Source organism: Mustela erminea, chromosome 11, assembly GCF_009829155.1.
Source record: "Mustela erminea isolate mMusErm1 chromosome 11, mMusErm1.Pri, whole genome shotgun sequence".
Taxonomy (NCBI): domain Eukaryota; kingdom Metazoa; phylum Chordata; class Mammalia; order Carnivora; family Mustelidae; genus Mustela; species Mustela erminea.
The window spans coordinates 27,165,478-27,184,302 of record NC_045624.1 but is presented as its reverse complement, the minus strand read 5'-3'; the positions used below and the strand labels follow the sequence as shown (position 1 = coordinate 27,184,302).

The following is an 18,825-nucleotide window of genomic DNA, read 5'->3' as shown; positions in this document are numbered from 1 at the left end:
TTGCTAAATGGGGAAAGATGAATGCATTTTAGTTTTTCATTGTGCACTGTTCACATTAACTGTATGTACTGTTCTGTGTCATTTGCTGATAATAAGAAACTGCTTCTTTCAAAAATTCTATCCAGTCATGGATACTAATGATGACCTTGATGAAGACCATCTTACAAGTTATGATATTCAGCTCAGTATTCAAGAAGCCATTGAAGCCAGCAAGTCTGTGTTTTACTCTGAAAGGTAACATTCAAGTTGACTCTTCTCAACAAAATTTCTTTTTGACATTCATTTTGTTGTCAGATAAAAAGAAAGACACTTCCTGGGTCTTCCTCTAGGAATATGCTTACTCTTCTTTCCTGGCAGGAAATTCAGTGGCTTTGCAAGGACCACTGGGCATAGGTTTCAACAATACGATCTTCCACAAACCCTCACCTTCTGTGGAAGATGGAAATAACCTAAATGGGAAATTCTTAGTTGACTTTGTTTGTATAAGACTGCCTATTTTTTTTAAATTAATATAAAATCTAAAAGGACAATAAGTAATTTGAACAAATCTGCAAGTATGGCTTATAAAAATAAAATATAGATAAGTCTATACAGAGGTCTGCTCTGAATATTTTTTTAAGATTTTATTTATTTATTTGACAGACAGAGAGAGATCATAAGTAGGCAGAAAGACAGGCATAGACAGAGAGGGGGAAGCAGGCTTCCAAGCAGGAGTTACAGAGTCTGAAACGGAAAATGTAGATTTCTGTCCTGAACAACACACGTTATACTTCCAACAAAAACAAATGTTAGTTTGCATTCTATTGTAGTATTTAGAATCCTATATTCTGAAATTTAGTAGTGCTTTTGAATAGATTCTGTGCCATAAAACTATTGCTTTTGAGGTTCTTAAAAATGGACGTAGTACCTTTAAATTGGGTCTGTAATTTTTTGCTCATCTCCAACAGAGTTCCTACGAATGCTTTCACAACCCTAGAATGCCAGCAGATGTTTCTGTTTAATAGAGTTGAATCAATTTGTTATGAAATACCTTGTTTCCTTTGAATAAACACACACTCCCGAGATTTGCCATGAGGGTTGAAACCACGACCTATTAGGCCAACAACTAGGAGTTTGTTCAGTAAATGCTCAGCCCGTTTTCACTTGTACATCAGTTGATTAAAGGCTCTAACATCAGTGTGGATCAACTAAGCATATTAAGTTCAAAGCAATAAGCTTTATTGAGCATAGGGTTTTTAAAATTTTAAGAACTTTCTATTTAGAGACCTTTCTATTTAGTCCCATCATTTTAGAGATGAAGAAATCACCACCCAGAGAGGCCAGCTGGCTTCCCCAGGGTCACAAAATCATGAAGCCTGAACCCAACTCTTCTGATTCAGACTACAATTCTTGACTCCATTTTCATTGCTTAGAACTAATTTCAGAGATGGTGTTACACTCTTGAATTCTGTCATCTGTACTTATGTGCCTAAGTCTAGTGTGTCATAAATATACTGTGATTCTTAGACACTTACATTTTTTAAATAGATAAAACTAGTTGTGTACCTTTCTTATAGATCTCGATTATTAAAATTATGTACAGAAACTCAATATAAGTTAAGTGTTTGGGTTTTTTGACAACACCTCTTCGATAAATATGGCTTATTTTTCTCTCTCTGGTAGATCTGTACCACTGAGTGATCAAAACAGAAAACTTGTGGAAGCCATAAAACAAGGTAAATGGGTATAGTGTCTACGATGGGACAGGTTGGAGCTTTTGCTTTGTTGAGACAGAGATGTGTTACAAGCCCATGTGTTTAATCTAGGTCACATTCTTGAGCTCCAGGAATATGTGAAATATAAATATGCATTGGATGAAGCTGACGAAAAAGGATGGTTTCCATTGCACGAGGCTGTGGTTCAACCCATTCAACAAATACTTGAAGTTGTTCTGGATGGTAAGAGAACATAAAATCCCTTTGACCAAACTGAAGCAAAAATGTAGACGTTTTGAGTGTTCCCAACAAACATAACAAGCAAAAAGAAAAAGTAGAATAAAAGATTATTTGGAATATGAAAAAGAGAATATCTATGTTTTATACTCAGAGTATAAAAATTAGTACATTTTATGGGACGCCTGGATAGCTAGGTCAGTTAAGTCTCGGACTCTTGATTTTGGCTCAAGTCAAGATCTCAAGGTTGTGAGACTGAGCCCCATGTCGGGCTCTGCACTGGGCATGGAGCCTGCTTAAGATTCCTCTCTCCATCTCCCCCTGTCCCCCTAACTCCCGCATCCACACCCTCTCTAAAAAAAAAAAAAAAAAAAAAAAGGAATTAGCACATTTTGTGAGGTTCAGGGTTCACCCTTTGCATCCTTCTAAGAAAGTAACAGAAGTTGGCTTAAAGATGTGGTTATAACCTAAAAGTAATAGAAGTTTACATATATCATGAATTAATTGATTTGAATATAAAGTTTTTGCTTTTGGGAGTTAGTTTTTAATTTTTCATCTGGAAGTATCTCTTGAGCTAACAATTTCCAAAAAATCATTATCATACAACAAGTATATTTACAATATTTTGTGCTTATATTACATTATTTTTTTCCTAATGTAAACATTAGTAAATATCATGTTAAATGGACCCAGAGTTAATATTAATAATAATTTTGATAATTCTCATGTTGTAGCACAGTATTTGTCACACCTTGACAACTTTTAAAATGTCTTGTGAGTGCCCTATCTTCCAATAACCTTCAATGTTGCTCCCTCATTCTATGCTCTAGGATAGAGACAGTCATAGCTACTTGATAATTAACTGTCCAGCCAGCCAGCAAAAAATAGCTAAGCAGATAGACAAATAGATACAGAAGGTAATGTTAAGCATGTTAACATGGTATTAATATTAAGCATGGTTATTTTCTTTCTTTTTTAAAAAAGATTTTATTTATTTATTTGACAGAGGGAGAGAGGTCACAAGTAGGCAGAGAGGCAGGCAGGGGCAGTGGGGTGGTGGGGGGGGCGGGTAGCAGGCTCTGTGCTGCGCAGGGAGCCCGATGCAGGGCTTGACCCAGGACCCTGAGATCATGACCTGAGGCAAAGGCAGAGGCTTAACTCACTGAGCCACCTAGATGCTCTAAGTGTGGTATTTTCTAACATATTCTGACAGTATTCAAATACATTTTCACTCCCCCATTCACAGATTTCATTCGAGAAAAACCAATTTCAGGTGCAATTTCAATAACAATACAAAGGATTGAGGAGTTATGTTACAATTTATCAAAAAATAAGAACTTGCAATCCATTAAAAAGAAAACCAATCCCCTGAAACACAGATTTTGGTTTTTCTAGCTGTCAAGTCCATGCTCATCTATTTATACACACTGTCATTTGATAAAGTTTAAATCATGTCTTTTTTATCTTTCTTTTTCATTGTTTGACTTCGTGCAATGCAAAGTAATGCTGGATTATTCTTATCTCTGTGATATCCTTTAAGCAAAGATTTTGAACTCAATGCAATATTTTCACATCTCAGCATCCTACCAGACACTCTGGGAGTTCAAGACCTCGGATGGAGAAACACCCTTGACACTGGCAGTCAAAGCTGGTCTGGTAGAAAACGTAAGAACTTTACTAGAGAAGGGAGTGTGGCCAAACACCAAAAATGACAAAGGAGAGACACCCCTTCTGATCGGTAAATGACCTTTTTTTTCCCTAGAACTTTTGTAGTTTGAGACAAAGAAGTATTTAATAAGTATATATTGGAAACCACTATGTATTGAAGTTAGGTGACCTCATCTCCTTCTATTCCCTGAGCTCCTCCCCTAACACTCATCTCATCTCCCCTATGATTTTGGTTTTTTAATCCTACAAAGAGGTCAAATGTGAAAGATCCTTCAGCACCAACTAACAAGGAGGGATCCAACCTTGGAGCTTTGTGAGGCCAGAAGTGCCAGTATTAGCAGAATATTCTCTAGGAAGGGTCCACTTGTAGGTAGGGTTGCATGTGCAGTAAGTAGCCAGAAGAAAGAGAAGGGGTTCGAAAGAAAGACACCAGGTTCACATCCGAACAGTGAGGCACCAGCAGATTCTAATCACATAGATGCAACCCTGGGCACCTACAGTGGGGTTTCCACCTATGACACAAGGAATGATGGTAAATCTCAAGGTAACATTTATCAGTTTCTTCTCAGTCGGTGTTTTCCTGCTATTTTTCTTGACCAGTAAAAACTGGCATGTCTGCTTGCAAAAGTGAGATGAGTTTAATTACAAATGACCAGAGACAACATTTCCTGTGACTTTGGAATTTGTCACAATAAAGTTGTGCTTCTTAGAAGTAAACCAGAACTCTTATCCTGAGCAGTTTCTATGGTTGTATCACCACTATTAATGTGATCTGTATTATGTTTAAAGGCATATAACAGGGGGTATTTGCAATGACATCCACATATGTGCTGTTGTTTCTCTAGATAGTTCTATAGATATCTATAGATATTTGATTTCTGCAAAACACACACACACACACTTTTCCAGAGTTTATATACTATCTCACATTGCAAATGTAGAATTATTTTCTACCTGCTATTCTCAATTCACTTAAGGAACAACTAAGTCATGATTATCACTGGTTTGATTTCTTTTTGCTTTATTTGCTTCTGTTTTTCTTTAATGCTTATAACAGCATTAAGCATTTACATGCATTTCAAAGTGGTACATGTGTTTTCTCTACTCTAGCAATATCTGAAGTGTGGGAAAGGAAGTTGGTCACTGAGTTATCAGAGCCAAAATAGAATTAGAACATCTGGAAATCGTATTTTTTTTTTAAAGCTAAATGATAATATCAGGAGAAGACAAAAATCTCACGAAGGAAATTTTCTGAAGGTGTTTACTTATGTCTCCACGTATTTTTTTGGGTTACCTTCTCCCGGACCTTCTTTGTGGAGCCTGTGTCAAGTATTTTTAGGTTCTAAAGGTAAATGGATCATCCATGACACCTTCCCAGTTTTCTTCTTGATTCTATAGGCTACTTTGAAATTTGCTATTTACAGTCCATTAACTTATAAAAGGAGAGGTAAGAGAAAAATATGCCATTTTGGATTTTTCTGTGCGATGTCATTTTTATTTTTCTTAGCCCTATGCCATCCTCTTTGTCTTTATTATAGAATATCCTTAGATGGCCAAACAAGTATCACTTTAGGTCCCGCCAGGGCTCTTCTTCCCCATCAGCCATCTGGCCCTTCCTTGTAGTACTTTGATGTATTAGAGTTGTCACACAGTTACTTGCTGAGTGCTAACTATCTAATTGTGATCATCTGATGCTTATTAAGGGTATTTTGCAGTCAGATTCCCTCTCTGCCCACCCTCCAAAGTTGGTGTCACCTTTTTCCAGTTCAGGATTGTCCTGGCCACTGGGGCCCCGGGGGGAAAGGAGGAAGCCCAGGGAACCAGGGAGCACATCTCAGTTCCACTGCCCTCAACTGTCCTACAACCTTATGCCATTTACAGCGCAGGTAATATTCTTCAGACATTTTGTTTCTCACAAATCAATACACATCCTCTTTCCTCTATCTCCTCTTTCGACCTGCAATCCTTACCAAGAAACCTCAGAAAAATGTCTCTTCTCTACTTGTATGTCTTATGAGTCACAAGATAAATCAGTGCTGATAATAAGACAATTACATGAGCAAAACACATATACCAGAGAAAGAAAGAAAGTGACAGAAATTTAGAATAAAAAGGAAAAGTGCCAGCAAACTATAAAGTGTTCAAAAGTGCCTATAATGTAAACAAAAGTCTCTAATTCCCTAACTCTTCCACTGAAGTTTGGTTTTCTTAAGCATTATTTTTGAAGATATGTAGATATATATTTATTTTTGCTATGTAAGTTATTAAAGTTTTATTTTACTTAGTTACGTTACACAAATATTGTGTGCCTTATTAGTTTTCATTATTTCGGCCATTTATTGATTAAGAATGTCTTCACGGGTTAGGTTGGGAGGGATTCCCCGTGACTTGCCTTATTATTGCTACAGGAAGTAAATATATTCGTAGTTCCAAAACAGTTTAAATGGCACGTAAGTTTTTATTTTTAACATTATTTTAAGTTGTGGCCTATATGTGATATTATTTTCATGATGAAAGACTAATATCTCTCATCAACATGTTTTCTGAGTCAAACAAAAGGAAAATAGATTATGATGGAAGAGATTCATTATTCTAATGCTTTTTTTTTTCCACCAAAAATGCAATAGGAGCAAGAAGATAAATGAGGACACATATGTCTTAGTTCATTTCACTTATTGATGTTTTTCTCTGCAATGACACCAACTAGGATGAGATCATTCACTCTAATTAGAGCTGCCAGGGGCAGGTGGGCAATTCAGAGGAAGGCATTTGTCAACAGACTCTACTTAGCGGGGGAAAACGTGAAATCTCACCACAGTGACGGCTTGCCTGCCTCCGAATGAAGTAGGCAGAGCTAGTCTTCGTCCTCCTGCGGGAGCTCTTTCCCTCGCCTTGGCCTTTGATGCTTTCTGGATTCTGCCCGCTTGCTCCCCAGGATGTTCTACGTGGCCCCCCATCTCCTCCTGCTTTTCCTGGCAAAGACCAGGACTCTTGAGTCTCTCTTCATAGAAGACATAACAGGCTTCTTCCCTGGACTATAAATTCCACGAGTGAGAACCAAGTCTGACTTTGTCCCGCTGTCCACAGTGTAAGGCAACAGTACACCTTCCCTACAGCCCGAGCGCACGAGCCGAACGAGCGAATGAATGAATGAACGAATGAATCTGTATTTACCTCCATTCGCAGGGAGTAGCCCTCGTCCTTCTCTGTTTCTTACTAACATTTTACTTACTGGGACGCCTGGGTGCCTCCGTGGGTGGAGCGCCTGACCCTAGGATTCAGCTCAGGTCATTGCTTATCTCACGTTCCTGCGCGGGAGCTCTGAATCAGCCCTGCATCCGCGCGGCGCCTGCATGAAGTTTGTCCCTCTGACCCTCCCCTACCCCTCACTCGTGCACGTGCGTGCGTGCGTGCGTGCGTCTGCGTGAGAGCATGCGTGCGAAAGCGCGCCCTGTCTATCCTAAATACGTCTTTTAAAAAGATTTTACTTATTGATAAGAGAAAAAGACATTACATCTTCCAGAATTATTTGTATCTAAACTGGAACAGTCTCTTAATAACTCGAAGTGGGGGCAGGGGCGAGCTTTTAACTGTAAGTTGCTCAGAAACGGCAGAGGGACGTCGGGTCTAGTGGATCTCCTACACTGCAGTACATTGGCTGTCACCTACTTCACCTGTTTCCAACAGATGTATCTAGAGTCTTAACATTCTCATTGCTGGGGTGCCTAGGGAGCTCCGGGGGTTAAGCCACCGATTCTTGATTTCGTCTCGGGTTGTCATCTAAGGTCGTGAGATTGAGCCCCGGGGTGGGGGCTCGCTCTGGGCACGGGACCTGCTTAGGAGTCTCCCCCTGCCCTCTCTTGCTCTCTCTTACCCTCCAAAAAACCCAAGAGCATTCTCATTGCTAACGCCCCATTAAGATCACGGGAAAGGGAAGTTCATTTAATACTCGATGCTTTGTTTGGTGGAGGAAATCAAAATGAAACAAAAATCGTTCGGGGGTGGGGGGGAAGGGGACTTAATAAACATTTACACATGTGGCACCAGGATTCTAGAAGTGATGAAATTAGATTAATAATAACAGTTGTAATTTATTGAGCTCCTACTACACACTAAGCATTTCCATACATTATTTAATTTATTCAACCCAATAATGGAGGCTATTTTTATTTCGTTTATTTTCATTCTCTAAATTCTAGAAAGAGTACACACAACAACTTATTTTAGGGAAGTGCCCTATATTCCACAAAACTCTTAGCCCACCTCAGGCCAGGGTCTTAAAGAGAAGGCAACATCATCCTGGGTATGAGAACTAGAAGGGAATGAAAACTACGGTATCCTCCTGTAGAAGAAAAGGGAATAGAGAATATCTGTTTTCATACTAAATTTTGTAGTTCGTTTCATACCATCTGAAGGATCCAGATACATATGCCTACTGTTAATATTCTTTTTTAAAATCATCTTCCAGCTGTGAAAAAGGGTTCCTACGACATGGTGTTCACTCTGCTGAAACACAACTCCAGCCTTGACCAGCCCTGCATCAAGCGATGGTCGGCGATGCACGAAGCAGCCAAACAAGGCCGCAAAGACATCATAGCTCTGCTGCTGAACCACGGAGGCAATGTCCACCTGAGAGACGGATTTGGCATCACGCCGCTGGGTGTTGCTGCCGAGTATGGTCACTGCGATGTGCTGGAACACCTCATCCACAGAGGTACAGGAAAAGGAATCACACGTTCTTAATGATTCTCCTGTCTCTCGATTTCCTTCTCTTCATCCCTCCTTGGCCTCCCTTCCTCTCCTGGGTGTACCTGGGCAGCAGGCTTTGGTACCCAGCACCCCCCCCAGCCCCCTTGAAAGCCCCATCTTCCATGACTCAGTTACACCCTCTACATCCCGACTTACCAGTCTGTGTGCTCACCCTGGCTGCTTTCTCTAGAGATGGTCCAGCCTCACAGACATGGCTCGCCAGCACCCCACACTTAGCTTCTCCAAAGCAGAGTTCCTCTTCTTTCACGCTTTTGACATAATAATCGCTCTCAACCAAGACTGAGTGCCTAGATTTAGTTCTACGCCCTCCATCGCCTTCCTTTCCAAATCCAGTAAGTTGCCGAGTCCCAGGGTGTCTCTCCCTCCTGCTGGTACCGTGACAGCCCCGTTGGTTTCATACTGGGCAGGCTCCCCGCATCTTCCCTGGACCAGGGCAGTCCTTTCCTTGCCATGCTGCCCATTTCCGGACTCCCCGTCAGAGAATCCACCGGACGTGTTGCCACTCGGTTGTCCCCTGGGATGGACAGCTACAGCAGTGCACTCAGAAAACTCTCGGGAGTCATGCACAGGGCCCCACTGCTTCATCCCAAATTGTTTTTCTGGGTCTGTCCCTCACTATGCTCAACATGTGTCCTGTACCCCATCTGCACAAGACCAGCAGGATTCCGGAATATACCCACATTCCCTCTGTCTGGCCTTGCGCCAGGCCCTTCCCCTCATCTGGAATATTCTCCAATATAACTCAGTCTCTTGAAACACCTCCTCCCTAAAGCCTTTCTTGATTCTCCCAACAGGCTGTGACGTTGCCCTCCTTTGAGCCCTCCAAGGGCAGAACCAAGAATTAAAAGACCCTTTTTTTTTTTTTTTTTTTTTCTTTTTAAGACACCAAATTCTTAAACTGGCTTCTACCACTTCCTTGCGGTCCAACCCTAGCCTTGGTAAAACTTCTAGTCCTCGGTTTCCCCAGTGAAAATAAAGGCTGGGGCCATATGCTCCCTCAAGGTTGTCTCTGGAGAAAAGGCTAACATTTTTGCAGCCCCGCACTGTGCAACCACATTGAATTGTCATCTGGGCCCTATGTAGTAAACAGCATCACTCTAGTTTACAGACAAGGGGTAGATATTCATAGAAGTAGCTAACCCAGGCCCTCCCAGTCAGCTGTAGAGCCAGAATTCAAACACAGACCTCCTTCTACATCATGGCTCCTAGTCCTGATGTCACTTGAATGTCATGCAGCTTGTGTTCTTTGATGATATTTTGTTTCACTTCCCCCCTGAGCTGCTTCAGGTAGTCTTATTCACTCATTTTAGGACCTTCCACTGGGTAACACACAGCACCTACAGGATAGTTGTTGAAACAAAATAGAGTGTTAACATTGTCTTTTAATTAAGCTATCTACCCCTTTCCTTTCCCTGGGAGCATTTGTCTACAAGGTAAACTGACTTGTTGATTTCTCAGACATTTTTGAGATGCAAAGATTCTCTAATGAAACAAAACATGCACACATAATTGTTTATTGAAAATACCAAGAACACAGATGTTCTTAATCCTATACTTTTAAGTCCTAGCCAGAAAGGAAAACAACATCTTATTTTTAAGGGCACTGTCTTGACAATGTCATGATAACTCCAGTTTTCACCATGCCGTGTGGTTTATACTGCCAGGTGGTGACGTCTTTGCTCTGGCAGATGATGGCGCGTCAGTGTTGTTCGAGGCAGCAGGAGGGGGCAATCCCGACTGCATTTCCCTCCTGCTGGAATATGGAGGAAGTGGAAATGTTCCCAACAGAGTGGGGCATCTTCCAATACACAGAGCTGCCTACGAGGGCCACTATCTGTGAGTAATAAATCCGAAGATGATCATTTTCAGTTGGAAAAATACAAGCTTGTATATACAGTAGAATCTCAAGTCTATCTATATAATACTTCCCAAAATCTGAAAAGAAAAGGACAAATGGAAATATCTGTCTGATTCTTTTCCTTTTCTTTTTATTTTCCCGTACTTCATGAAATTTCCACATTGAACTTTTTTTTTAAGATTTTATTTATTTATTTGACCGGCAGAGATCACAAGTAGGCAGAGAGGCAGGCAGAGAGAGAGAGAGAGAGAGATGGAAGCAAGCTCCCTGCTGAGCAGAGAGCCCGATGCAGGGCTTGATCCCAGGACCCCGGGATCATGACCTGAGCCGAAGGTAGAGGCTTTAACCCACTGAGCCACCCAGGTGCCCTGAACTTACACTATTTTTGTAATAAAAAATGTTTCTTCTGGAGGAAAGTAAGTTATAATTCAGCACTCTGCACAAGCCAACCAAATATGCCTTTCTGTTTCATTTTGGTTCTTTTTCCATTGCGTTTAACAAAAGGCTACAGAGTTTCTGAAACTTCTGCCTTGGGCAAAGGATTTTGTGACATATTACCAGTATTACTCCAATTTTTACTAATACCAGCAGATATTATGATACAATGTCAAGTATATCCTTGAGTAGAAAAGTTTCATTTTAAGTTCAAATTTCTTAATTAAAAAAAAAAGTTTAGATAGATTTTAAAATCACAGCATGTGCCATAATCAACACATCAACAGAAGTTTATAATCACTATATTGAAATACCTACCATAAGAGGATGCTTTTAAGCAATTGAATATATTTTAGAAGTTCAAAAACTTTTAAATCATTAGGCTTTATTACTTTCAGTGGCCACATTGGCCAAGTTAAGTGGCCAGTGTCACCTAATTGACGCTAAGTGACATGTTGTTAAAGTTTACCTGGATTTACTCCCAGCGTTCATAAATTCACACATGGTAGCTCTGAATTAGGCACAAGAGATCAAGTTATCCTTGCCTGTAGCTCTCCTGCGTGTCTAGTAGTTCTGTCAAGTGTGAAATTCACAACTGTTTATCACAGGTTCTTAGAAACAGAGGCTGTGGTGAGTTATCTCCATTGGACTGATATAGATTGATAGAATAATGAAAACTCTTTTTTGTGGCTGATAATTCAATTGCAAGTTATATGGAAGCTGGCAAGATGTGCATGGCCACTGCTGAAGCACACTCTACTCAGGAAGCAGTGAAAGAGAAGTAAGGAATGAGAATTCAAAAGCCTAAGCTCTCGTCCTTGCTGCCCATCCAACTGTGTGACCTTGGACAAGTCATTTCACCTCTGTGGACTTCCTGTTACCCTTCTGTTAAATGAGGGTTTGGACTGAGCAATGTCCAAGGTCACTTCCTGTGACTCCAAGATTCTCGTGGTCAAGATTATGAAACATTTTTCTATGTCATCAGATACGCCTATCTTTCTTTTATATTTTTCCCATTAAGTAGCTTTGGTTGTTTATAAAAGAATGCTTGCTCTGGAAAGAATTGGAAGATTGGGGAGGTTTTCCGAGGAATCACAATTCTAAGACCAAACATAGGACATCCCCAGGAAGCATAGGACATTCCCCAGGAATATTAAGAATGGGAAACTAAAAACAAAACTAAATTATACTAAACTAAGTTATCAGCCAATGGACAAAGGTTAAATGTAACATGTTTTTGTATGGCATTATCTAGAGAAAATAAAAGAAAGTAAACAAACTGCATTCACTTGTCTAGTGAGGAAGCTGGTTTATTTAAGCTGTTCATTTTTTTTCATGTCATGTGGATATTTGACTTTTTTTTTCCTTTAGTGCACTGAAGTATCTTATCCCAGTAACATCCAAAAATGCAATTCGGAAAAGTGGGCTAACACCAATTCACTCCGCAGCAGATGGACAAAATGTGCAGTGCCTCGAACTGCTTATTGAAAATGGCTTTGATGTCAATACCCCACTCGCAGACCACATTTCTGGGAGCTATGATGACGAGCGGAAGACAGCACTGTATTTTGCCGTTTCTAACAATGACATCCAGTGCACCGAAGTCCTGCTGGCTGCAGGTGCAGACCCAAACCTAGACCCCCTCAACTGTCTGCTTGTGGCAGTGAGGGCCAATAACCATGAAATTGTCCGGCTGCTTCTCTCCCATGGAGCTAACGTCAATTGTTACTTTATGCACGTGAATGACACGCGTTTCCCCAGTGCCATTCAGTATGCCCTCAATGACGAGGTGATGCTGCGCCTGTTGCTGAATAATGGCTATCAAGTGGAGATGTGCTTTGAGTGCATGCATGGGGACATCTTTGGAAATTCATTTGTGTGGTCAGAGATAGAAGAAGAGGTACTACCCGGGTGGACATCTTGTGTAATAAAAGATAACCCGGTGAGTTACATCCTTTCCTTCTTCCTGTTGGGTCAGCATCCTAATGTTTGCTCATTTAGGGATGTTCCAAGAAGAGAAAAATCAACACTTATATTTTTCTTATTCTTGAATTTGGGTTGGCAATAATATGGGAATATCAGCATAAAACTAGGCAAATGAGATTCTTTTTCTTGGATTGGAAGCTGAATGTGGAAGCCTGTGAAAATGTATGAAATTCATCATTTATGCCTAGTTGGTAGAATGTTGGGGATGGAAACATGGAAAGAATCATGAGAAGAAACATGATTCTTCCATGTTCTGTTGATTGCAAACACTGGAAAGTCATGCATATGGCTTCAGGGCTCAGAGTTTCACAGATACAAGCAGTTTATTTTTACTTTTTGTTTGTTACAAGGAGAGTACTTTATTTTCTGTAAAAAGACAAAGCAATTTTTCATAACAAAATTGAATGCTTATGTACCTTACTAAATTAAATTTTATCAATTCTCCCAGTTCTGTGAGTTTATTACAGTTCCTTGGATGAAACACTTGGTAGGCAGCGTTATTCGTGTGTTAATCGATTACATGGATTATATTCCTCTGTGCGCTAAGCTGAAGTCTGCATTAGAAGTACAGAGAGAATGGCCAGAAATCCGTCAAATACTAGGTAAAAAAAGGAAAAAGTTTTGCCTATGAATTTTTTTCCTGAAGAATGTATATAGGTGAAGTCTCTTAATGTCATCATAGTGCTACTTCATTTTCAGAATTATCTGGGTTTTTAAATCATCCTTAATTCTTCCTCTGATACAAGATGCTAATTTTTTGCTTTTCTTGATACTTTCCAATTCTTTAATTGTGTAATGAGTACTACTATAACTGTATTAACATTTCAGCTAGAACTCATTTTTTTAAGAGGTAACTCCTATAATACCATAAGATAGGTAGACTGTAATCTCCATGTGAAGAGGCATCTATTTATTTTTGTATTCTGAGGGCTTTGCATGATACTTAGTGAGTAGTAAATAATAAATACTGAGTAAATGAGTGAATGGAATGAGTTAGAGTTATCCTTTTAGATATGCTCTCTCTCAGGTGTTTATTGACAAATTCATATCAAAATTCAGAAATCAGGTAGCAGAACTGAGGGAAGAATTAGAAATAAAAAGAAAAAATTAATTTTAAATTTAAAGACTGAACTAGAATGAAAGCAAGAACTAATAATGCAATAGATAATACCTTCAGAGAAACAGCAGCTGAAGTGGAAGAAAAACATTTAGATAAAATAGAAATGAAGGAATAGATCAAAGGATTGAAAGTCAATGACAGTTATAGAAGACAGGCGATAAAGAATAAAGAAATGAACAATAGGTTTCCTTAAAAAGGAAAACAAAATTGAGGGAACAGAATAAATACAAAAATCTGTATTACAAGAAAAATTTGTAATAAAAAGAAAAGACAAAACTACAAATTACTATGTCCTTTGGTCATGTAGGCAAAAAGAACAACTGACTTCTGAGGGAAAAAAAGTCAGATTCTCCCAGGCAGTATTGTTCCTCTGCTCTGAAGCATGAAGAATGCCCTTCTGAAGAATGCCCTAGGAAATGAGTTTCAGACAAACCAAAATAACTGGAGAAGTAATGACATAAGGACTAGTACTGAGCACTAGACAGAATACCAAGACCAAGTGTGAGCTAAAAGGGAGGAGATCTAATATGTCGGGTTGAATGTTTAGATACTGTGGGTATGACACGACGATTTTAAAATGGGGGAACACACATAAAAACATTTTTTTTAAATACCAAATTAATGGTGGTAGCATCATATTAATATTGTTATCTGAGAATGAGAGATACATTCAGTAAGTGAGTGATTGTGGGATATTCTAATTCTATTATTCTTTGTATCCTTGAGAATACAAAGGATTGTCAGTGTGGAAGAAAGGAAACACAGATGTAAAAGGTTAAAGAAAAATCTAGTAGTACTGAATTGAATTGGAAGTATCGGTATGAACTCAAGCTATTTTACCTGAAGTGTGTTTGTGTGTGTGTGTGTGTGTGTCTGTCTGTCTACAGTAAAGGCTTAGAAATAATGGTAAACTTAGAAATAATGGCAAACTAGGGATATGATTAACATCCCTAGACTGTGGTCTTGAATGGCCATTTCCTGGGGGAAAAAAAAGAAAGGATGATTTCAGGTCTCAGGAAGGAATGTGTAAGATGAACATGGAATATCTGTCATTCTATGTTGTAAAGAAACTCTCAAAGACTACCAGGCATGCCAAAAGAATTTAGGAGCCAACTTAAAGAGGCTCCTACTGCCCAAAGATGGGACAATTCGGCTTCCAAAGCGTAATTATTTCAGTGAATTAAAACCAACTAAATATGTTTAAATATGATATTTTAAAAAATTGGTCAGCTCTAGAGAGTAAGAAAAATCAATTCATTGTCTTGAAAATTGATAAAAGATTTGAGCATTTATTCTGCCTTATCTATATGATTTGTGCCACCAGTAACCAAAGAGTAGATGAGCAAAGGCATCTCTTTATAAAAATATTCCAAATAATAAATGAAAAACAAGTGATACAATTAGATGTCACCACTTTGCCGCCCCCAGTCAGCTCATGGACGTAATCACCAAGCATCAGCTCCTCCTAATTTCTTGTCATGTGGCCCTTGATGAAAGAACACAGCACCAGCTATCATTTTGCCAAAGAGGTCAGACTTGAGTCTGCTCAAGTCCCTGGGTCCAGCTGTCAACTTGCAAGAAATAGAAATAGCTGTGAAACATGGAGCTCCACCATGAGAAGGAAATCCGAAAAGTTTAGGCTGTGGGAAACCACAGGGCTTTTTGGTTCTTCAAAGATGAATTGAAAGAAAGACAAGAAGGTGGAGAAAAGAACCTGTGGATTAAGAGACTTAAAGTTCCTAACAAATTAAAAAAAAAAATTCATATATATATATATATATATATATATATATATATATATGTATACACACACACACACACACACACACACACACACACACACAGTGTCAATACAGTGGCACAGGGATAGCACACTTAGCTGATGAAGCTCTAAAGGAAATGATCACTCCCATGGGGCGCCCGGCTGGCTCAGTCGGTAGAGCAGGCAACTCAGTCTGGGGTTGTAAAATTCGAGCTCCATGTTGTGTGTAGAGATTACTAAAAAACAAATAAACACCAAAATCTTAAAAAATAAATAAAAATAAAGAGATGACCATAATAGTCCAAATCGTGGTAACTTACAGGGAAGGAATGAAGATTGCAATGGATTATGGCAGGACTTCTGGGACGACTGAGGAAATTCTTCTATTCATGGCGTGGGAGGTGATTAAAGATGTTCATCTCATAATCACTAATAATAACTTATGAAGCTCTACCTGTGTGTAGTTATTTTATATTTTATTTTGCAATAAGAAGGTTAAAACATTTTGGAGATTGTAAGAGGGAAAACAAACAGACAAACCCAGAAGTCTTAAATACATGAATTACCTAGAGTTACAGACCTAGAAAACAACAAAGCAAAGACTTGAACCCTTGTCTTTCTTCAAACCACTCTCTCCAACAGCACTGTGCTTCCTGTCAAAGGCAGAAGAGAGTTTGCTTCTAACTGGTAATTAATTGTCCATGTGTTTGTATTACAAAAGAATAACCAATTCTGATGGCTGTAGAAAGGCCATCTAAGGAAGAATACCAGGAAGGTGTTACATTGTTTCAGTCACCCATTGATGCAACTGGAGAGGAAGTCAGTTGAATGCTGTGAGTGTGGCTAACCACTGGATGTCAGGATTCCTCCAGACATATGTAAGACCATACATTTGTTAAAGAAGAAAATAAAATACATTTTTTTTTAAAGATGGGCTTATTTTGCCTATTTGAGTAAGAATAATTTTGCCTAGTTTTTGAAAAACATTGTTCTAATTTTTTTAAGAAGATAATTTGTTTCTAATCACAAAGGCAGTGGAAATGTGATGTCTTTTATTACTGAACTGAGTGATAGCTCACGTTATTGAGTGATTACAAAGTGCCAACCAGTTTTCTAATACATAAATTAACTTATTTTTATTTTCAAACAACCCTACAAGATGGGTCGCATCATTAGCCACATTTCACAGGTGAGAATACTGAGATCACAGAGGTTAAGTTCATGGTCACACAGACACTAAGTGGCAGAGCCAGGATTTAAATCCATGCCAACAGTCCAAAGCCCACAGCTAACACCTGTGCTCTGCTGCCTTTTCATTAGCTCATACTGCTGGAATAATATATCAGTGTTGTAATATAGAGAAAGGAAGAGTTAAAATCAAATATTTAAGTAACATTAGATTTTTTTGAAAATATAAAATGTTTGGAGAGGGTATGTGTTATGATCACTACTGTGAATTGTGTAAAGACTGATGATTCACAGACCTGTACCCCTGAAACAAATAATACAGTATATGTTACTATAAAGCCCAGCAGGGACCAAAAAAATAAAAAAATAAAAACAGTAGGTTAAAAAAAAACAAAAAGAAAAAATATATATAAAATGTTTAGGTGTCAAACACTGAAACAAACCTAAGATTGAATCATTTCTCTCACATTATATACTCAATTCTAAAACATAAATAAGAGATGTGAGCATTTGCTTTCTTAAGTCAATTCCATTCATTCATTTAACATATCTTGGCTGAATGCCCACTATGAGCCAGATTCTTATTTTCACTGAAAGCAGCTAAACGATTGTCTTCTTGGAGACTGCATTCGGGAGGAGAGGTCTGGGATATTTAATTACACTTGGGATTTCTCTAAAATCGCCAGTTGCTAATGGGTACATACCTGTTTTTCAGAATGACTTTATTAATGTTATTCTAAAACAGTCTGTATCTTGCAGTTCAGTCACTAATATTGTTTTTATTTTATTGTTTATTTTTTCCCAACATTTTAGAGAATCCTTGCTCATTAAAGCATTTGTGTCGGTTAAAAATTCGAAGGCTTATGGGACTCCAGCGACTCCGCCAGCCAGCCTCAGTGCAGAAGCTCCCTCTACCACCAACCATCCAAAGATATATATTATTTAAAGAGTACGATCTTTATGGACAAGAGCTAAAATTGCCATGATTTAAAAGATAATATTTTAAATGTGATTTAAAAAATATTTTTAAATGGAGTTCATTCAGAATTTCTTGGCATCATTTTATATACTTAAGTGTATTTAAATCCATTAACAATTTTATAACAATCGTGTGTTCTTATGGGGACACCATATTGTACATCTTTAAAGACCTTTACATTGTGATTTTTTTTAAAAAGCCGGTCAGTACTTTGTATGTGAATTTCTATTAATTATCTTCACTTCCAGCAAGTCTTCAAATTCTCCCCATCAGATGTCTCCTACAATGTCCATCTCTCCTGCATTTTTACAACAAAGAACCACTGTCTTAAACCCCCAGTTGCTGGCTCTTTCCTTCCTTTTATACCCACACCGAGCTCCTTCTTGCCTGCGAATACACACTGTCCTCTAGCTTTTGCTCCTCTGCTCCCTTTCTCAAGGTCGTTAATAACTGCCTTGTTGCTAATTTCAATGAGCATTCTTAGTCCTTTCATCTGAGTCCTACAGCATCTAGGACTGCTGTCTGCTCCTTCCTTGAAATGTCTTTCCCTTTGTTTTCAGGACACCTTGCTCTCTTGGCTCTCCCCTCACCTACCTCCCCGACCGATCGCTCCTCTCTCTGGCTGCTTTTTGTGGTGCTTCTGTCCTGCCAACCCGTTAGTATGTGTCTTAAGCTCTGTTTTCTTCTTGTGCTGTGTTCTCTGGGAGAAATGTCATCCACGTCGATGGTTTCAGTAACTAACTGTATGCAGTTGGCCAGATAATTTATACCTGAAGTTCAACTCTTTCTCTCATCCTATGTAAGCAAGTGTTCTATTGGACTTTTGTTTTTTTTCTAAAGATTTTATTTATTTGAGACATACACACACACACACACGAGAGAGAGAGGAGGGAGAGAACAAGCAGGAAGGAGAGTCACAGAGAGAGGGAGAATTGGAGACTCTCCACTGAGCAGGGAGCCCAATGGGGCTCCGGGATCCCAGTACCCCGGGAGATCATGACCTAAGCCAAAGGCAGATGCTGAACCCACTGAGCTACCCAGGTGCCCCTCTAATAGACTTTTTTTTTTTTTTTTCCTAATGGACTTTTTAAACACAAAGGCAACTCAAACTCAACATGTCCCCAAATA

At 39.0% G+C, this 18,825-nt stretch overlaps 1 protein-coding gene across 8 annotated transcripts in view; it reads left to right on the top strand.

Annotated features, from left to right (window-relative positions):
• Positions 1–18,567, top strand: part of ASB15 (ankyrin repeat and SOCS box containing 15) — a 31,014-nt gene extending 12,447 nt beyond the window's left edge. For 3 of the 8 annotated variants that reach the window (XM_032304212.1, XM_032304218.1, XM_032304215.1), the window contains 9 exons: positions 126–234; positions 1,663–1,715; positions 1,806–1,937; positions 3,511–3,669; positions 8,068–8,313; positions 10,034–10,205; positions 12,034–12,604; positions 13,097–13,250; positions 17,532–18,567. In XM_032304212.1, coding sequence (XP_032160103.1) covers positions 128–234; positions 1,663–1,715; positions 1,806–1,937; positions 3,511–3,669; positions 8,068–8,313; positions 10,034–10,205; positions 12,034–12,604; positions 13,097–13,250; positions 17,532–17,704 — 1,767 coding nt within the window. In that variant the 5' untranslated portion in view covers positions 126–127 and the 3' untranslated portion in view covers positions 17,705–18,567. Of the gene's footprint in view, positions 1–96; positions 235–1,662; positions 1,716–1,805; positions 1,938–3,510; positions 3,670–8,067; positions 8,314–10,033; positions 10,206–12,033; positions 12,605–13,096; positions 13,251–17,531 lie in introns of all 8 variants that reach the window. The other 5 variants (XM_032304213.1, XM_032304217.1, XM_032304214.1 and 2 more) reach the window with 3 other exon arrangements.
• Positions 18,568–18,825: the final 258 nt, after the last annotated feature.